This window comes from Cynoglossus semilaevis, chromosome 16, assembly GCF_000523025.1.
Source record: "Cynoglossus semilaevis isolate Cse_v1.0 chromosome 16, Cse_v1.0, whole genome shotgun sequence".
NCBI lineage: Eukaryota > Metazoa > Chordata > Actinopteri > Pleuronectiformes > Cynoglossidae > Cynoglossus > Cynoglossus semilaevis.
Window position 1 is genome coordinate 15,477,760 of NC_024322.1, and position 16,060 is coordinate 15,493,819.

General features: G+C 44.9%; 1 protein-coding gene across 3 annotated transcripts in view; it reads right to left on the minus strand.

The window, feature by feature from the left end:
* Positions 1-16,060, minus strand: part of lrrfip1a (leucine rich repeat (in FLII) interacting protein 1a) — a 22,068-nt gene that overhangs the window by 5,643 nt on the left and 365 nt on the right. The window contains exons 2-23 of one of the 3 annotated variants that reach the window (XM_025063619.1): positions 15,523-15,993; positions 10,081-10,167; positions 9,349-9,366; positions 9,156-9,227; positions 8,925-8,957; positions 8,403-8,453; positions 8,221-8,256; positions 7,001-7,057; positions 6,888-6,929; positions 6,212-6,271; positions 5,977-6,060; positions 5,753-5,815; positions 5,296-5,373; positions 4,836-4,934; positions 4,253-4,279; positions 4,045-4,173; positions 3,726-3,797; positions 3,132-3,302; positions 2,925-3,017; positions 2,693-2,785; positions 2,464-2,556; positions 2,088-2,223 (exon numbers count right to left, since the gene is read on the minus strand). In XM_025063619.1, coding sequence (XP_024919387.1) covers positions 2,088-2,223; positions 2,464-2,556; positions 2,693-2,785; positions 2,925-3,017; positions 3,132-3,302; positions 3,726-3,797; positions 4,045-4,173; positions 4,253-4,279; positions 4,836-4,934; positions 5,296-5,373; positions 5,753-5,815; positions 5,977-6,060; positions 6,212-6,271; positions 6,888-6,929; positions 7,001-7,057; positions 8,221-8,256; positions 8,403-8,453; positions 8,925-8,957; positions 9,156-9,227; positions 9,349-9,366; positions 10,081-10,167; positions 15,523-15,612 — 1,684 coding nt within the window. In that variant the 5' untranslated portion in view covers positions 15,613-15,993. Of the gene's footprint in view, positions 1-25; positions 1,069-2,087; positions 2,224-2,463; positions 2,557-2,692; positions 2,786-2,924; positions 3,018-3,131; positions 3,303-3,725; positions 3,798-4,044; positions 4,174-4,252; positions 4,280-4,835; positions 4,935-5,295; positions 5,374-5,752; positions 5,816-5,976; positions 6,061-6,211; positions 6,272-6,887; positions 6,930-7,000; positions 7,058-8,220; positions 8,257-8,402; positions 8,454-8,924; positions 8,958-9,155; positions 9,228-9,348; positions 9,367-10,080; positions 10,168-15,522; positions 15,994-16,060 lie in introns of those variants that run through there. The other 2 variants (XM_025063617.1, XM_025063618.1) reach the window with 2 other exon arrangements.

Consider the following 16,060-nt stretch of genomic DNA (forward strand, 5'->3'; position numbering starts at 1 on the left):
TCTCCACAGGACTGGGTTCTGCTGCCTCACCTGTGGAGTCAGGGTTCTCCACAGGACTGGGTTCTGCTGCCTCACCTGTGGAGTCAGGGTTCTCCACAGGACTGGGTTCTGTATAAACGGGGACTCCTGAGTCAGTGTTAGATGTCAACACTGTGTTCTCGACCCCGTGAGTATCGGTGATGGAGTCACGGTCTCTCTCCAAAACAGTGGAGGAGTCTCCGTGATCGGACAGATCTTGGTTCGGTTCTGAAGGTTTGGCGGTTCCTGACTCTTTAAGAGTTTCACTCTGTGCCTCAGTGTCATGGCTCACAGTGAGGGGCGGGTCGGGACTACAGATCTGAGGGGGTTCCATTTCCTCCGCTGCACCTCCCTCATGACGTGGTTGGTTCCTCTGCTCATCCTGAACTTCCTCCACCTGAGGTTCTTTGTAATCATCAACACACTCGGTTTCGGGTCCTTCAGACCCACGTTCTTCCCGCGTCGACTTCACAGTTTGGATGTTTTTGCTCACGTCTTTCTCTGCTTCCTGTTTCTGTTTCTTTTTGCCTTTTCTTTTTCTTTTCTTCTTCTTCGCTGCAGAATTACTGTTCTGTGGTTTGCTCTCCACCTCCTCCACCTCAGAGTTCTCCAGATCCTGTGAGGGGGCAGTGACGATGACCTTCGGTGTCCGGCTGACCTCTGACCTCAGCTCCAGATGTGACTCCTCTAAAGTTTCCTGCTCATTAGAATCATCAATGATTAAATCGACTTCACTGGTTTTATTTTCTACATTCCTCCTCTCTGACGTTCCGTCCTCTGCGGGTTCTTTTTCCAGAACCTTCTCTGCAGCTTTAACTGCAGTTCCTTCAGGTCCAGGTTCACTAACATCTGTATCTTTGCTCTTTAAACTTTCATCATCCTCCACATTCAGGTCAAAGCCATTTTCTCTGATGCCGTCTTTGTCTGTGGACTCAGATCCAAAGTCACGACGTTCTTCTGATGGTTCCTCTTTGACCGATGGTTCTGAAGCGGACACTTCTGGTTTCACCTCCTCATCTCCACAACTCGTCAGAGTCTCCTGTGATTGGCCTGAGAGATCATGAAGAGCAGATGATGATGAAGGACCAACACGGTTCTCAGTTAAGACATGACTTGTCTAAGGAAGCAGATCAGCAGAGCAGAAGACACGGGAAGAACACTGGCTTCAAAAGACAGGGAAGCAAAGAACCAAGAGTTCAACAGCAGCAAGAGAGGGAACCAGAGGAACCAAGAAAGAAACACCCAGGATATGTTTCAGCCCCAGAACATCAGTGTGACATCAGTGGAACTACAAAGGCATGAGAAAAACATTGACATGTGTTTGAGCCCAGAACCAGCTCTGAAGAACCGCTCTGACTCAGCACTGGTTGACAGAACGTCAGAGGAGAGAACCAGAGAAAAGGTTTCTGAAGGACAAATCTGATCATTATGTTCTTTTCATAGAGAGCCACTGCCTGACAGAAAGATGTCTACTGAGCACCCCCTACAGGCCGGGGTGGGGAGTAACATGCTCAAGGACTTCCTGTTGTCCTACAAAGAACGCGACAATGATCAAATCAGCTCTGTTCATTTGAGGTCATTAGGTCATCTTCATTTAAAGGCTCTAGAAACAGAGACATGAGCAGAGTTGTCCTTCAGGGTGGGGGGGGGTTGGGGGGGACGGGATGAATAGAGACACAGCAGTGAAGAATGCTGAAGACTTCATTCCAAAAACTGACAATGATGTAAAAATAGAAATGAGGTGAATAACTGTGATGTCACGATGACTGTGATGTCTCGATGACTTTGATGTCACGATGACTGTGATGTCACGATGACTGTGATGTCTCGATGACTGTGATGTCACGATGACTGTGATGTCAGGATGACTGTGATGTCTCGATGACTTTGATGTCACGATGACTGTGATGTCTCGATGACTTTGATGTCACGATGACTGTGATGTCACGATGACTGTGATGTCATGATGACTGTGATCCTGATGTCATATAAATGTTTGGAATGAAGCTCTCCACCAGGGCCGTGCCAGCACATGCAGGTGAGGAGGTTCGTTCTGTTGAGTCTTTTACCCAGCATGTTGTTCCCTTCTGTGGGGGGGGTCTGTGACTCATCAGCCGCTGGATGGACACCGTCTCCCACAGGTGAGCCCTCAACCTGTGGTTCACCGTTGACGTTCAGGTCCGGCCCCAACACTATTCCATGTTTCTATGGAAACAAACAACAACGTGAGAATGACCAGAAAATACATTTGAATAAAATTTAAATAATGTAAAAAAACGAATTTAATCTGTAAGTTTTTGAGAATTATATTTTAGAACAACGGTCAATAAAATAGTCAGATCTAAAGTCAATTTTTTACCAAACTGTGTCCATCATCAGATTTGTGGTCTGAGCGGAGACACACACACGCACACACACACGATAACACACCTTACGAGTGTGTACCTTAAGAATGTCTTTCAGTTTCACCGTCTCCTCTCTGAGCTCATCGCGCTCAGTTCGGATTGCGTCTGTGTATTCTTTCTGTCGCTCTAAGGCCTGAGCGGAGACCCAGGGGGGAGGGAGGAGGAAGAGGGAGGAAGTTAGGTGGAAGGAAAAGCATGTGTTTAGAGTCATGGACAGAAGAAGAAGAAGAAGTGTAAACATGTGACAGTGATGTTAGTCAAAGTCCTACGCTGATTTTCTTATTCTTCCACTCCACCGTCTCCTGCAGGTCGGAGATCTCCCTGAACAAACCGTCCTGTTTCACCTGCAGCTGGTGGACCTCCTGAACAACAACAACAAGAACGACAAGGAAGGAAGGCAAGAAAGCAGGAAGTGAAGAGGAGCAGCAGGAGTCCATCAGAAGATGAAGAGATGAAGAGTGGAGGCAGACTGCTGACACACACACACACACTCATACTCACAGTCAGCATCTCCTCACTGTGTTTCAGGGACTCTTTCATTTCACTGAACTGAAACTGCAGGACACTGTGGGCGTGTCTCTCTCTCTCACACTCCTGTGGATGACAGTGGAACTACAGTCAGTGCACGCACACACACACACACACCTTGAGGTTAAAGGCACAGATGTTAAAAATGTCTTCATTTAAAACCAAACTCTGCGTCTCCACCTTGACTTTATCCTCGTGTTCTCTGCGTGACTCCGACAGCAGCTCCTCCATCTCCATCAGGGAGTCCTTCAGCGTGTCCACCTGGTACATCAGCTGGTTCTTCTCATTGTCCAGCTGGGCGTTGGACACCATGGCTTTACGGTACTTCTCCTCCACCTCTGACAGTCTGTCCTGGGTGTGGAGCAGAGGGAGGAGAGGGAGGAGAACATGTGTCCACACATCATCAACCAGACCTGTTGACCAGGGTGAACCTGGTTTCACTAACTGATGTGAAGCTGCAGACACTCAGTTCTGTTAATGTGATTTCTTTAGTTCATATTTGCACAAAAAGCACAGAATTCTAAATTATTAGTTTTCTTGAGACATGCCCCATCCCTCCACACACACACACACACACACACAACCTCCCCCAATGGAATCTCCTGCCACCAGAACAACCAGAACCAAATCCAGTCATTAAATCAGCGTCTGTTAGCTCAGATCACAGCACCCCTCCTACACCCCCCCCACAGATGTTATGTTTTTGTCAGTCAGAAGAACATCCGTGTTCTGAACATCCTGGTGAAGAACCATGCACAGCTGTCAGGCTGGTACCTTCACTTCTTTTAGGTTTTGCAGGTACTTGGTTTCCACATCCTGGATCTGATCCTTTAGTTCATGAATCTCCTGGTGAGGTCAGAGGGCGAGGGTGAGAGAGTGAGAGTGAGAGAAAGATGGAGAGTGAATGAGGGTGAGAGTAAGGCTGAGAGAAAGAGTGAGGTCCAGCAGACAGACAGAGTTGACCAGTCCACTGATCTGTGATCAACAAAGAGTCTTTTCTGATAATGGACCTCCATGAGCCAGAGGTGAAGGTCAAAGGTTGGACTTGTCAGTTGAACAGAGAGGATTTACAAGATTGGTCTTCGATTATTACCTTGATTTCTCGTAAGGACGTCTCAGCATCTACGGTCAAGGTGGTGTCTCCACTTCCTCTCCTCGACAACGTGCCGCCTAAAGAGGTGAGGGTGGCTGTGGTTAGGGAGGAAGCTGCTCTGGAGCTGGCCTGAAGAAGAAAGTCCTAAAAATTAGAAACCAGAATGACTTCACCTGGTGAAGAACACCTGGTGAAGAACCTGACTCACCTTCTCCTGGTAGTCCTGGTCTTCCACCTGTTGAGACAAAGAAAACCAGTCACACACACAGGCCTTCAAGGACTGAGGAAAGAAGGAAGCGCGTCTGAGGAGCCGTCCACAAGGTGGCTCCACTGAACCACAAACATCATTGTTATGACTTTTGTTATTTATTCACGTCATTATTATCAACAGCAGCGCAGCCGTCAAATCCAGCAGGCAAGAAAAATATAAAAATAATAATGTAACCAGTCCATCGCAACATCCATCCAACCATAATGGGTTCATTATTTTTAGGGTTGCAATACCAGCAGGCATCGGGTGAGGGGGCTGTTTACACCCTGAACAGTTTTCCTGTCAATCACAGGGTCACTCATTCACTCCCATATGAACCTGTGACCTTATTGCTGTAAGGCAGAGGTTCTGACCACGTCTTCCACTGTGTGACCACATCACATTAGCATGTTAATGTGTAACAAAACACCACAGAGTGTGTCAGAGCCGTGCAGGTTAGCACACAGGGATGATAACACACACACACACACACAGCAAGGCAGCAACCGACGTCACCACCTCTTCATGCCGATCCACTCACATCCAGGAAGTCAGGAATAGTGACATCATCAAAGTCACGTGACAGGCCACTGTTGCTGGCTGATCTCCTTAAATAACTGCCAACTGAGCTGCAATTGTCCTACGATGGCCAGCGGGGGGCGACATAACAATAAAGGAGCGAGAGTGCGACATGTCAACACCAGTCAGTTAATGAACTAAGGACCAACAACAACGCCATCTATTGTACTACATTCATACTACAGTCTGAACGAACTAGTACCGTGCAGTATTCATAGATCATGTTTATATTTCAGAACTTTAATATCAAGTCAAACGATACATTGTTTTAGCAGTTACCAAACAGTACTACATAACATGTACTATAGTACTAGATAACAGGTACGTAGTGTCATTTCTACTGAACACAGTGAAACCAGTGGGTTGTTCAGACATGTTCACCCGCAGAGTGTGTGTGTGGGGGGAGGAGGGGGCGGGCTCACCACAGGGCTGGCTCGGGCTGAACTGGCCCGACTGGAGGCTCTGGAGCTGGAGCTGCGGTAACTAGTGAATTCTAACGGCTGCAGAGAAACCACGGTGTCAACAGTTAAACACCACAGTACAACACACCACAAAATATGGAGAGACACTGAAATATCGCAATATTTGTTGTCACAATACCGTAGTCAAATATTCATGGCTTTGTTTCCTTTTTATTTTATTTATTCTCTAGCAACAGTAAACACACCTCGTAACTGTTTTGTGTTACATTGATAAAAAAATTGAATTGTTTACAAAAACTCAATATATCCTCACGACACAATTTATCGTATCGTTGTCATCCCCTGTATCGTGATACCTACAGTATCGTATCGCCAGGTTCTTGCCAAACACTATCATCTGTCCACATCATTACAGTCCACACGGACTGCGGTCCACACACATGCAGCCAAATCTTACTTGACAGCTGGGGGTCGTGACCCGGCGTGGCCCACTGGACAGACTCTCTTCATATAAGGAGTTCTGAACGGGTAGAGAACACAGAGCAGTGAGGACCCAGTCCACCGTCTAAGACGAGTGCTATCACTTGATCACAGAGAGTCAAAGGTCACATATTAGTTGAAGAGGTCAAGTCTGAGTCCAGTCCAGTCAGCATCCTCGTCTGAGTCTCTTCACATACAGACCTGGCAACCATTAAAAGTTGGACCATGGTTCCTGGAGGTGGACAAACCATTAAGGCTATACAAGTCAGAGGAGGCGAAGGAGGTCTGGGAGGAGGAGAGAAGATTCAACACGTTCACTGACCAGGCAGCAGAGACTCTGGTACTAAATCACACATATGTCCCACATGGGCCAGACCAGCGTGGACACCAGAGTATAGACATGGAACAGTGAGAGTTTGTTTGCTGGTTCACCCACCGGCTGCAGGTCTGATCTGGAGGAACGACACAGTCGACTGTCATCACTGAGTCTGGAGCTCTGAGAGTTCAGAGAACAAAGGGAACCAGGTGAGAACCAGGTGAGAACCAGAGAGAACGGACCCCACAGTGTTGACATCACTGCACTCCACATGCAGACGTTTTAGTAAATACAGTCCAGGGGCGCGGATATTTGACAAGGTGTTACTTTGTTAGTCGTCAGTTCACAGACAAATGGACTTGAACTTGTTTAGACTTTCTAACTAGTGATGTTACGATGCATCGTGAATCGGTTAAAAATCTGTGACAATTTCAATCAATTGAAATAAAAAATGAGTAACTAGTAGCTGTTTAGCTCAGAGTTATCTCAAAAAGTCACTGGTCTCTGTGACAATTTCAATCGATTGAAATAAAATATGCATAACGAGTAGATGTTTAGTTCAGAGTTATCTCAAAAAGTCACTAGTCATACCATGACACTACACACTCCAGTACAGTTGGTGGCAGTATGTGCCTACAAACGTTGGTTAAGACACACTGTTAAAGTACTGTTTGGTCCAGTCAGGTGCTTTAAGAACCCAGGTTACCAGGGTTCTGAGAACCTTCACCGTCATGCAGGGACCAGGACACAGAACTCAACCAGAACCTGACCACAATCAACCCACTCAGCTACTAACCCTGCTGGACAAGACGCTGTAGTTGTCATCGTAGCTGAACCTCTGTGGACCGAGAACAGCCGTCAGACACACGGGTGTCTTCAGGAGTTTGACATGTCTGCGGTTTTACCTACGTCTTTGTCTCTGACTTCCTGTTTCTTCTTTTTCTTTGAATTTCTCTGATAGGAATCCTTGGTGTGGAAACAGAGGAGAGAAGGTAAAGCTCAGAAGGATTAACAACAGTCCAAACTCTGCTGCCCCCTGTTGACTTTGGTGAAGGGTAAAACATAATGACAAATAATTCACTTCAAATTTACCAGTGATGTAATGATGGTCTTGAAATAATGTTGACAATAGTATCATTGATCGGCAATAATTGGTGGGACAATGTATCGTCCAGTAGAATGTGTTACGGTCCCAGACCTGGTCTGAACAAGAGCTTCAGCTGATAAAAAGTCTGGACCACTGAGTTGACGGACAGACATGCAGTGTTAAGTGTTAACGAGTGGTACAACAGACTGATCACATGACACAGTCACAAAAAAACCAATAAAACTGTCAGTTAGTCACTGATAAAAAGAACAGTAGTGAGACACAGCAGCAGCAGGTCTTAAAATAGAACTGATTGTGTTCTATTTTTATGTGGTATTTAATGGACATGTGAGGTCAGCACTGTTCTGACTGTGATGAACGTCACCATAACTGGACCACTGTGTTCTTCACCGTCACACACTGTAGACTCTGTTAAAAGAGAATAATCACCTACTCTGACAACGTAGCTCAGAATGACAGGCTGACTCTCTAAGGTTGTTCAGTTTTTTTGGTCTACACTTGTTGTTGTTTGTTGACCTCAGAGCGGTGGTTTGGTAAAGAGAGTGACCCGTGCAATCTGATAGGTTGTAGTGAAATGGCCAGCAGGGGCCACCACCTGGCTCCTGTCAGCAGAAGGAAATAGAAAAAGCAGCAACAGCAGTGGAAATATTCCTCTGGTGTTATTTCAACCACGCTGCCACTAGGGGGCCACAGATCTTCAAAAAATAAGCCACAATCAACATCAACAACACCTGCATTGCTGGACAGGTGTATAACAGTGACAACAGCACCCCCTTCAGCTTTAACCGGAAGATCATTCTCAACGTTAAACTACACATCTGTTAATTTAATCTTGTTTCCTAGAAATTAAACATATGGGTGGTGGGCCACAGCAGGGGCCACACTCACCCCTGAGGGGTTGCTGGAACTGTTAACACCACAACAACACCACACCAGACTGTTGTGTTAGAGAACTGTTGAATGAACACAATGACACCGGCAGAACTGTTAGAAAACTGTTCCACACCACATGTGTCCTCACCCCTCCACCAGAGGCCCCCACAGCACCAAGATCAGACTGTGCAAAAATACAAGGAAAGAAAAGTGTCACACACACACACACACACACACACACGCAGTCTGTGATTGTGAGTGACAGTAAAAACCATTCCACAGTTATATGTTTCGCGGGGAGCGTGAGGTGACGGGGGGGTTGGTACTGACCCGGGCACTTTCCCGACCTGTCACTGACATCCACTCATCCTCGTCTGACAGCTGTGTGACCAACACCAACAACAACAACAACAACAACAACAACAACAACAACAACACAATGTTTAAAAAACACTGTTGTCCATGAACGAGAAGATAATGATTTAAGTACAGGGGTGTCAAACATACAGTCCGTGGGCTAAAACTAACCCGCTAGGGTGTTCAATCTGGGCCGCCTGATGAATTAAAAAAAAATACACGAATGCTTCATATTCAGGATCTTTTTTGTAAAATTATTATCATTTAATTAAATATGAATATCTATGTATGAAACTAAAGGATGAAAACTTGGACTCATTGTTATTTATCATGTTCCACAGCTAATCTCCGCCAAATATCTATGTATGAAACTTATCATGTTCCACAGCTAATCTCCGCCTGCAAATGTCAGAGATAATCTTGATTCAAATTAAAACATGAGCCAAAATAAGGAGCGTGGACAGACAGGAGATGATTGGAGGACGGAATACAAACCTTTGAAGAACGTGAGTATCTCTCACTGTCCTCCTGGATGGGAGGTGGGGGAGGTAGGGGAGGAATGGAAAAGAGAAGGTGTGAGGGAGAAAAGATGTGACAGATCAATGAGGCAGACGAACGAGGAACGGACAACGAACGTCACATGAAGGGTGTGACAATGAAATATAAATATTTAGATTCGACATCAACTAAACACACACACACACACAACACTGTTTGCCACTGTACCATCCACTGTTCAATGTCCCCCCACTTGTTGTCAACACCGTCGTCTAACTTGGTGTTCAGGCCGTAATACTTCTACAAGAGGAGAAAGACAGTTCAGTGAACAGAGCACAGGAGAAAAGGGCGAGAATGAACGTGGACTGATTCATAAAGAAAGGTGGGGGGGGGGGGTCGGGGGGTCGGGGGAGGTTCATACCTTCTGGACCTGAAAGATCTACACAGGCACAGAGATGGAGGGAAGAGAAAAGAGAGAAAAAAAATGAATCAGATGATAAAATATCACTGGACGAAGACAGGAGACAGAGACAACAGAACAGTTCAGTAGAAAAAAGTGGAGAAAGTCAAAAGTTCTGGTTTTACAGAACAGTTTCAGACCCGCAGGACTGGAACTGTTTACTCTCACTCAGGAGCAGGGGTCAGTGTTCACAGAATGTGAACTAATTATTAACAACTGGATTTCTGTCTCAGTGTAAACAGTACTAAAGCAGTTAAATATAGAACAGTGACACACTCCACCCTTCCTGCTGCTCCCTCCATCACGTCCCTCCCTCTGCTCCACGTCATCTCTGACTGAATAAAATAATGAAGTGAAACACCAACTGTAGGATCAGCGTATGAACCGTGGCCACTAGGGGGCCTGTGATTGCTATTAATCTCTGATCAGTGGTCCGGACAGCCAATTATCCACTGAGGCACAGCAGTTATCCAAGCACTTTATCATCCCAGAGTTTCCTCACCCAACCAGGTCTGAGGGCAGACTACCGGCCACGCCCCGAGGACCAGAACCACAGGAAATGAGTCAATGTTGAGGAACAACATCAAACATCAAAAGAATTGAAAAAATGTCTGAGAGAATGACGACAGGTCAGGTGACTCTGGGACCTGTGTGTACTACTACAGTGTGTAGTGGTGTACTTGTGCGTACTACCTCCTTCTGCTGCCGCTCCAGCTCCTTCATGCGGATCTCTCTGGCCTCCGCCCGGGCTGCTCTCTTTGCTGCCAGTCTGGCCTCGGCCTGAGGAGAGAGAGAGTGGGTTAGGGTCACAGGTCAAAATGAGGTTCAGAATTTCAGGACTGGTTGGATGCAAAATCCTAAGCGATCTGGCCCATAGGCCTTAGTTTGCCCAGGCCTGCTCTAAACCAGGGGTGTCAAACTCATTGTGGTTCAGGGTCCACATTCAGCCTGATTAGCTGTCAAGTTGGCCGGACCAGTGCAATCATAACATAATTAAGTAAAATTTTCTCCTTAATTTTTAGGCAAATAAATACAAATATATTATAAACTATTCATATTTATGAAATATAATTTGACAAAAGATCATCAAAACATGAAGTTCATGGTTATTTCTTCACTTTCAAGATTGATCAAGTGGGCTGGATTGAACCCCACATTGGGCTGGTTTTGGCCCACGAGCTGCATGTTTGACACCTCTGCTCTAAACTGACCGTCGGTGTGAATGTGAGTGTGAATGGTTGTTTGTCTCTACATGTGACTGTATGACAGTCTGAAGAACAGTCCAAGATGTAGCCCCGCCCCCACCTGATGACATCACTGCCCCTGCAACCCTGAGAATGATGAAACGGCAGAAAACACGTGTGTGTGCGCTTCTGTTCTTCTTCTTCAGTTTGACTGAGGAGTACTAGCTGAAGTATCTGCAGTATGTACGAGTATACTGTGCTACTGCTCAGAACTGCGAGTACTTGTGTGTATTTATACGTCAGTGTTTGGGGTTTGGCCTCCGCTTCACTCACTTCTGAGGCAAGAGCTGGGCTTCTTCCTTAAAAGGACCTCTCTCTGGGTGTACAGTGTGTGTGTGTGTCTGTTACACAGCATCTGTAAGCATTTCCTTCCTCTGACTCTGCGGTACACAGCGTGTGATTACAGCCTGTAAGTGGGTCGCCCCCCCCCCACCCCTCCAGGAAACAACAACTTTATCAAACATTTTTTAAACCGGGAAAAGTATTTCTACTACCACAGTTCTGACTGCAGTTCCCAGTACTGACTGAGTACTTTGACTACTTCAGAATCAACAGTGGCTGATTGACCTTACGGTACTACACAGTACACAGAAACAAGTCAGTGTAAATAGTAAATGGGTTTGACAGATTTTTTTCCCTAGTATTTGTTGCCGTACCTGTTAGTTAGTAAAATTCTGATAATAATACTATAGTAATACCACATTTACTACTCTTCATACCCTACAGTATCTAGGCCAAAAGACAAAATCCTCCAGAGCTATTTATACTGCCCCACATGGACCGACTTGGACCTACATTCTACCAGCACAAGTGTAATGAGGTGAAGGTTCTCGTGGGAACCCCAGATCTGGGCTGGTACCATGTGGTACTACAGTATATGAGAGAAGATGCAGTATTTAGTCAAACACTTACAGAAAAGTCCCATCAGTTCTGATAGTTCTGAACTCTGAAAGACCACAAACTCTTACAGAAAAGTCCCATCAGTTCTGATAGTTCTGAACTCTGAAAGACCACAAACAAAGGCCTCCCTGAGACTGTAGACCGGTGCCCAACCTTTTTTATACCAAGGACCAGTCAGCGGTATCAGCTGTTACTACGGACCGGTAGCACCGCGATATTGTTGAAGGATCAATTTTCAAAATAAAACATGTTTTAGACTTTATTCTGTTAGCAGCGGAGTCTGATTGACCTGTTGTTTTGAAATATTGACAGATTATCTATGAATGAAAAAAGTAAAGGGATACGACTGGATTCTTTTTGAATGAAGTAAGTTATTAAAACTGAAGTACGGACTGACCCGTACATGCTCTGGACTCTGGTCTGGACTATCTCAGTCTGACCCCTGGTCAGCCTTCAAGTGGCTCAACAACTAAACGCCTGCGGCCGTTCTGCAGCCGTTCTGCAGCCGGCCCAGTTCCCACGGCCAACACGGCGGACTTCAACCAGGAGCTTTGGTTTAAAACTGGTGTTTTAATCAGCAGACAAAGACTAAAATACTGTAGTTCTTTTTCTCTACTTTGAGACGACCTTCAGACACATGACGTGGGTCATTATCCAGTCTGGGCGTAGGTGGTGTAGTAGGAAAAGGAGAGGAAAAAGGCGCGGGAACTTGTGGAAAATCTCTCACTCCTCAAGGTGGGTGTGTGAAATGGAACAGCTGAGAGAATGGAGCCGCTGACGTCAGTGTAGAACCCAGACTAACGGTCCAACCCAGCTCATGTTGACCACATTAGTGGGTCAGAGAAGTGACATCATCAGACCACGACATGACTGACTATAAACCCTGTTTATTTTCATACATTCTTCAGTAAATTTAAATAATTGTGTTATTTTATGTTTTGGTTTCTCAGACATCAGATGTTCTGATCAATAAACCGATCGATCAATAAACCAATAAAAACAGAATTGATTCCCAGAGGATATTAAAAAAATTATACTGAATATATGAATTTGTGAAATTATTTTCTGTCTTTAATGGACGCTAACAATACTGAAAACTTGAACAGAATCCAAAATTATTGCAAAAAAACAAAACACACACACATATATATATATATTATTACTATTATTATTTTGTCAATTCAAACACAATGTCCTGGAAATGACATCTATATAGAAAATACTTTTATTATTCTTCAGTTTTCATTGACCAAGGAGTAGCAGGGCAGAGGAAGGCAGAGCAGGGTGAGGGAGGGGAAGTAAGCTCAGGTCCTGTATTGTGTCACTTCCTGTTTTTCTCATGGGTTTTGGTCAGTTTGTATAACACCTTTTTTTCTTTGGCTTTTTGTTATTTTATATGTGAGGAAAATGGACTGGGGAAGAAAAGTTAACCACAGATTAGACCACAGCCCTTAATATATTTAAGTTTCTGCAGAAAATAATTAATTGTTTATTAAAACAGAGGAAGAGAAAATATCGATACATTCAAATATTGCGATATTTTAATGTATCTGATACTGTGTTGATATTCTACGGCACTCTATGGGTTTTTATTTACCATGCTGAGAGTTTTACTACAACTAAATTAGTTAAAAAAAATGTTGCCCCTGTATTATTAAACCAGTCACTTAGTAGATAATTAAACCCCACTGGTAACGGAACTATAAAAAAGTTGTCCAGAGCGGGGTGACCGCCAGAACCTCTGTCATGGAGAACAAACAGGAAACAGTTTGTGATAACGATCTAAATGGACTGATGATGTCATCAAGAGGAAACGAACACTCAGAGCCCTGACTTCCTGTACTGTAGACATGAGACTGAAGAAGTTCTTCATCGGTTCTGAGACACCAATGGAACCTTGCTGTTCCCTGATCTGTTGTGCTCAATGATGAACTACAGAGTTCTACAGGAAACCCTTCCTGCCGGGGGCCATCACCCCCTTTGACCCCCCACCCCCAATCCTCCCGAGAGTCATTAATAAACCTACTGGCCAAAGTTTGCCAAAGTTCTGGTTTTAACATTTCTTCTTGTTTTCTAATGGAGAACTTTTTAATCAACACCTTACATTAAGACTATTTTAATAAATTTAAATTTAAATTAATGAAATAGTTATTATATTTTGTTATTTACTAATTTTTTAAAACAACATTGAACATTCATTATATTTTGTTATTTCCTAATTTTTTAAAACAACATTGAACATTTTTCTGCCGCCATGTGACTCAGGAACAGGGTTCTGACTCTGAGTCTCAACTCTCACAGACAGGAAACACAGCTAGCTTCGTGTACAACGCCGCATCGTGACGCCCCAGACACACATCTCCACGCACAATCTTATTTTCATGCCACCGAGATGACCAGGTGGTGGGCCACATCCCCCCCTCGCTCCCCCCCTGCTCCCCACCTCCTGTCCCAGACTAAACTGGGGAGCAGCAACAGCTGATCTTTCAGAAGCGTCTATTTTTAAAACCCTGCTTCAGCACAGTCCAAGTTATCAAGGTTGACACATCGACCTCAGCACAGTGCCTGAAGAACCAACGTAAAAAAGTCAGACTGCAGCTCTGATGAACAGAAGCCACAGACAAGAACGACCAAACACGTCACATCACTAACTGTCACTCTGACACCTTTAGTCTGTCAACGGGAAATAACCCACGGTATCTGCTGCTGCTGCTGCTACGGCATGCCAACGGTCCTGCCTCCAAAAATAGGCTGTACGTCAGAAAGGCCGAGATCTTCACATTCTCGCAGTCAGACACAAAATAAAAAAATTGCAATTAAAAGGAATACACTTTAGCCCTCAATAGAGCCGCATCCCCCACTTTGGGAACTGAACTAGTGTTTAACTCCAGTCTTGTCAACAGACTACGCATTAAAAACGTCAATAAACATTCATTAATGCTGCGGCAGACCACAACAATGACCAGATGAGAAGACAACACTGACTGTGATGTTCAGGTGTAACAACACCGTCAACGTTAGCCTTATATACAGTATATATAAAGTACGAGGTTCTTGCACCATCTCTGCATGAGTTTGGGGTTTTATACTGTATTGAAATACCGCAATATATTTAAAAAAAAAATCTGTATCATTATATTGATTTTTTTATTAGCAATTCACAGTCAAATATTCATTGTGCCTGTAGTATCACAATATATCATATCGTTGCCCCTGTACCATGATAGGTATTGTATCGTCAGATTCTAACCGATACACAGATGATCAGATTATGAGAGGCTTTAAGGCTGGTACAGCCCAGAAATATGGGCCACCAGCTGGCCTGTGATCAGTGGGTCATACACCACTACAGCAATACTGATCCAGACCATTGTGGAGTATAGACCTGTGACCCAAGGTTTGATGCAAAGACAACACACCTGCACCGAAACTCCCAGAAACCCCTGGACCCCATCATATTTATCACATCAACATGAGAACACGGCCCACAGCCCACATGGCCCACTTCATATCTCCATGACCCACTATGGCCCCAGGGTCCCAGAAGTCAGACCTCTTAAGGGTTGGACTTCAGTAAACTAGTCCCAGAACACCCAGAGACCCAGAGTACCCACATCTTAAAATAATTTAAAAACAAACAAATGTTTCCTGTTTAAGAACATCGCGGAACCTTGATTCCTACTGTGGTTCTCCTTTTTTGAATGCTAATGCTAATGATAACAGCTAATCTGTGTCATTTATTAAAGTGATAACATCTGACTGTCAGAACCAGGTTCAGTGGACAAGTCTGAACGACACCGGAGGAGTTTGACTCCGGTTTCCATTTCACTCCTGGTCTTAAAAATAACAACAGAGGAGGAGGAAGGAAACTGAAGGACTTAACAGACACCAAGACCAGGAAACTTCAGAGTGAGGTGGATGAAGAAGCGAACTCTTCACATAAATGGACTGAGTGAAGGAAGTGGTTCTCTTAAAGAACGGTTCCACTCACCTCTCTTGCTATCAGATTCAGGGCATCGTCCTCCGCCGTAGACCTCTCCTTCTTGGTAGACCTTTTCCGTCCTGTTCCCTGTGTGCCCATAGTTGTTCTCCTGCCCACAGTCTTTATATTCCACTTCGGTTCGGTTCGGTTTAGTCTTAGGGATTATAATCCTGAAGTTTACGGCGAATAGTCCGTACGAAGCGGCGGCTCTCGGCTCTAATGTCACGTTAAAGTCGACGGAGCGAAAACAGCAGCAGCAGCGGCTCGAACGGACGCATTGTCACACGTGTGTGTGTGAGAAAGAGAGACAGAGAGAGAGAGAGAGAGTGTGTGTGTGTGTGTGTGTGTGTACACTTCCTCCTGTAGGGACCGTCACTCAGTGGGTCCACTCTGGCGGAGTGAATTAGGTTTCCCGCTGCTGCCGGGACCCGGGACTCAGTTCACTGACAGCGTCCTTTCAAACTACGCGCATCACAACTGCTAAAAAAAAAAAAAAAAGACTTCCACACGCGACCACCGACCCCCCCCCCCAAAAAAAACAGACCCC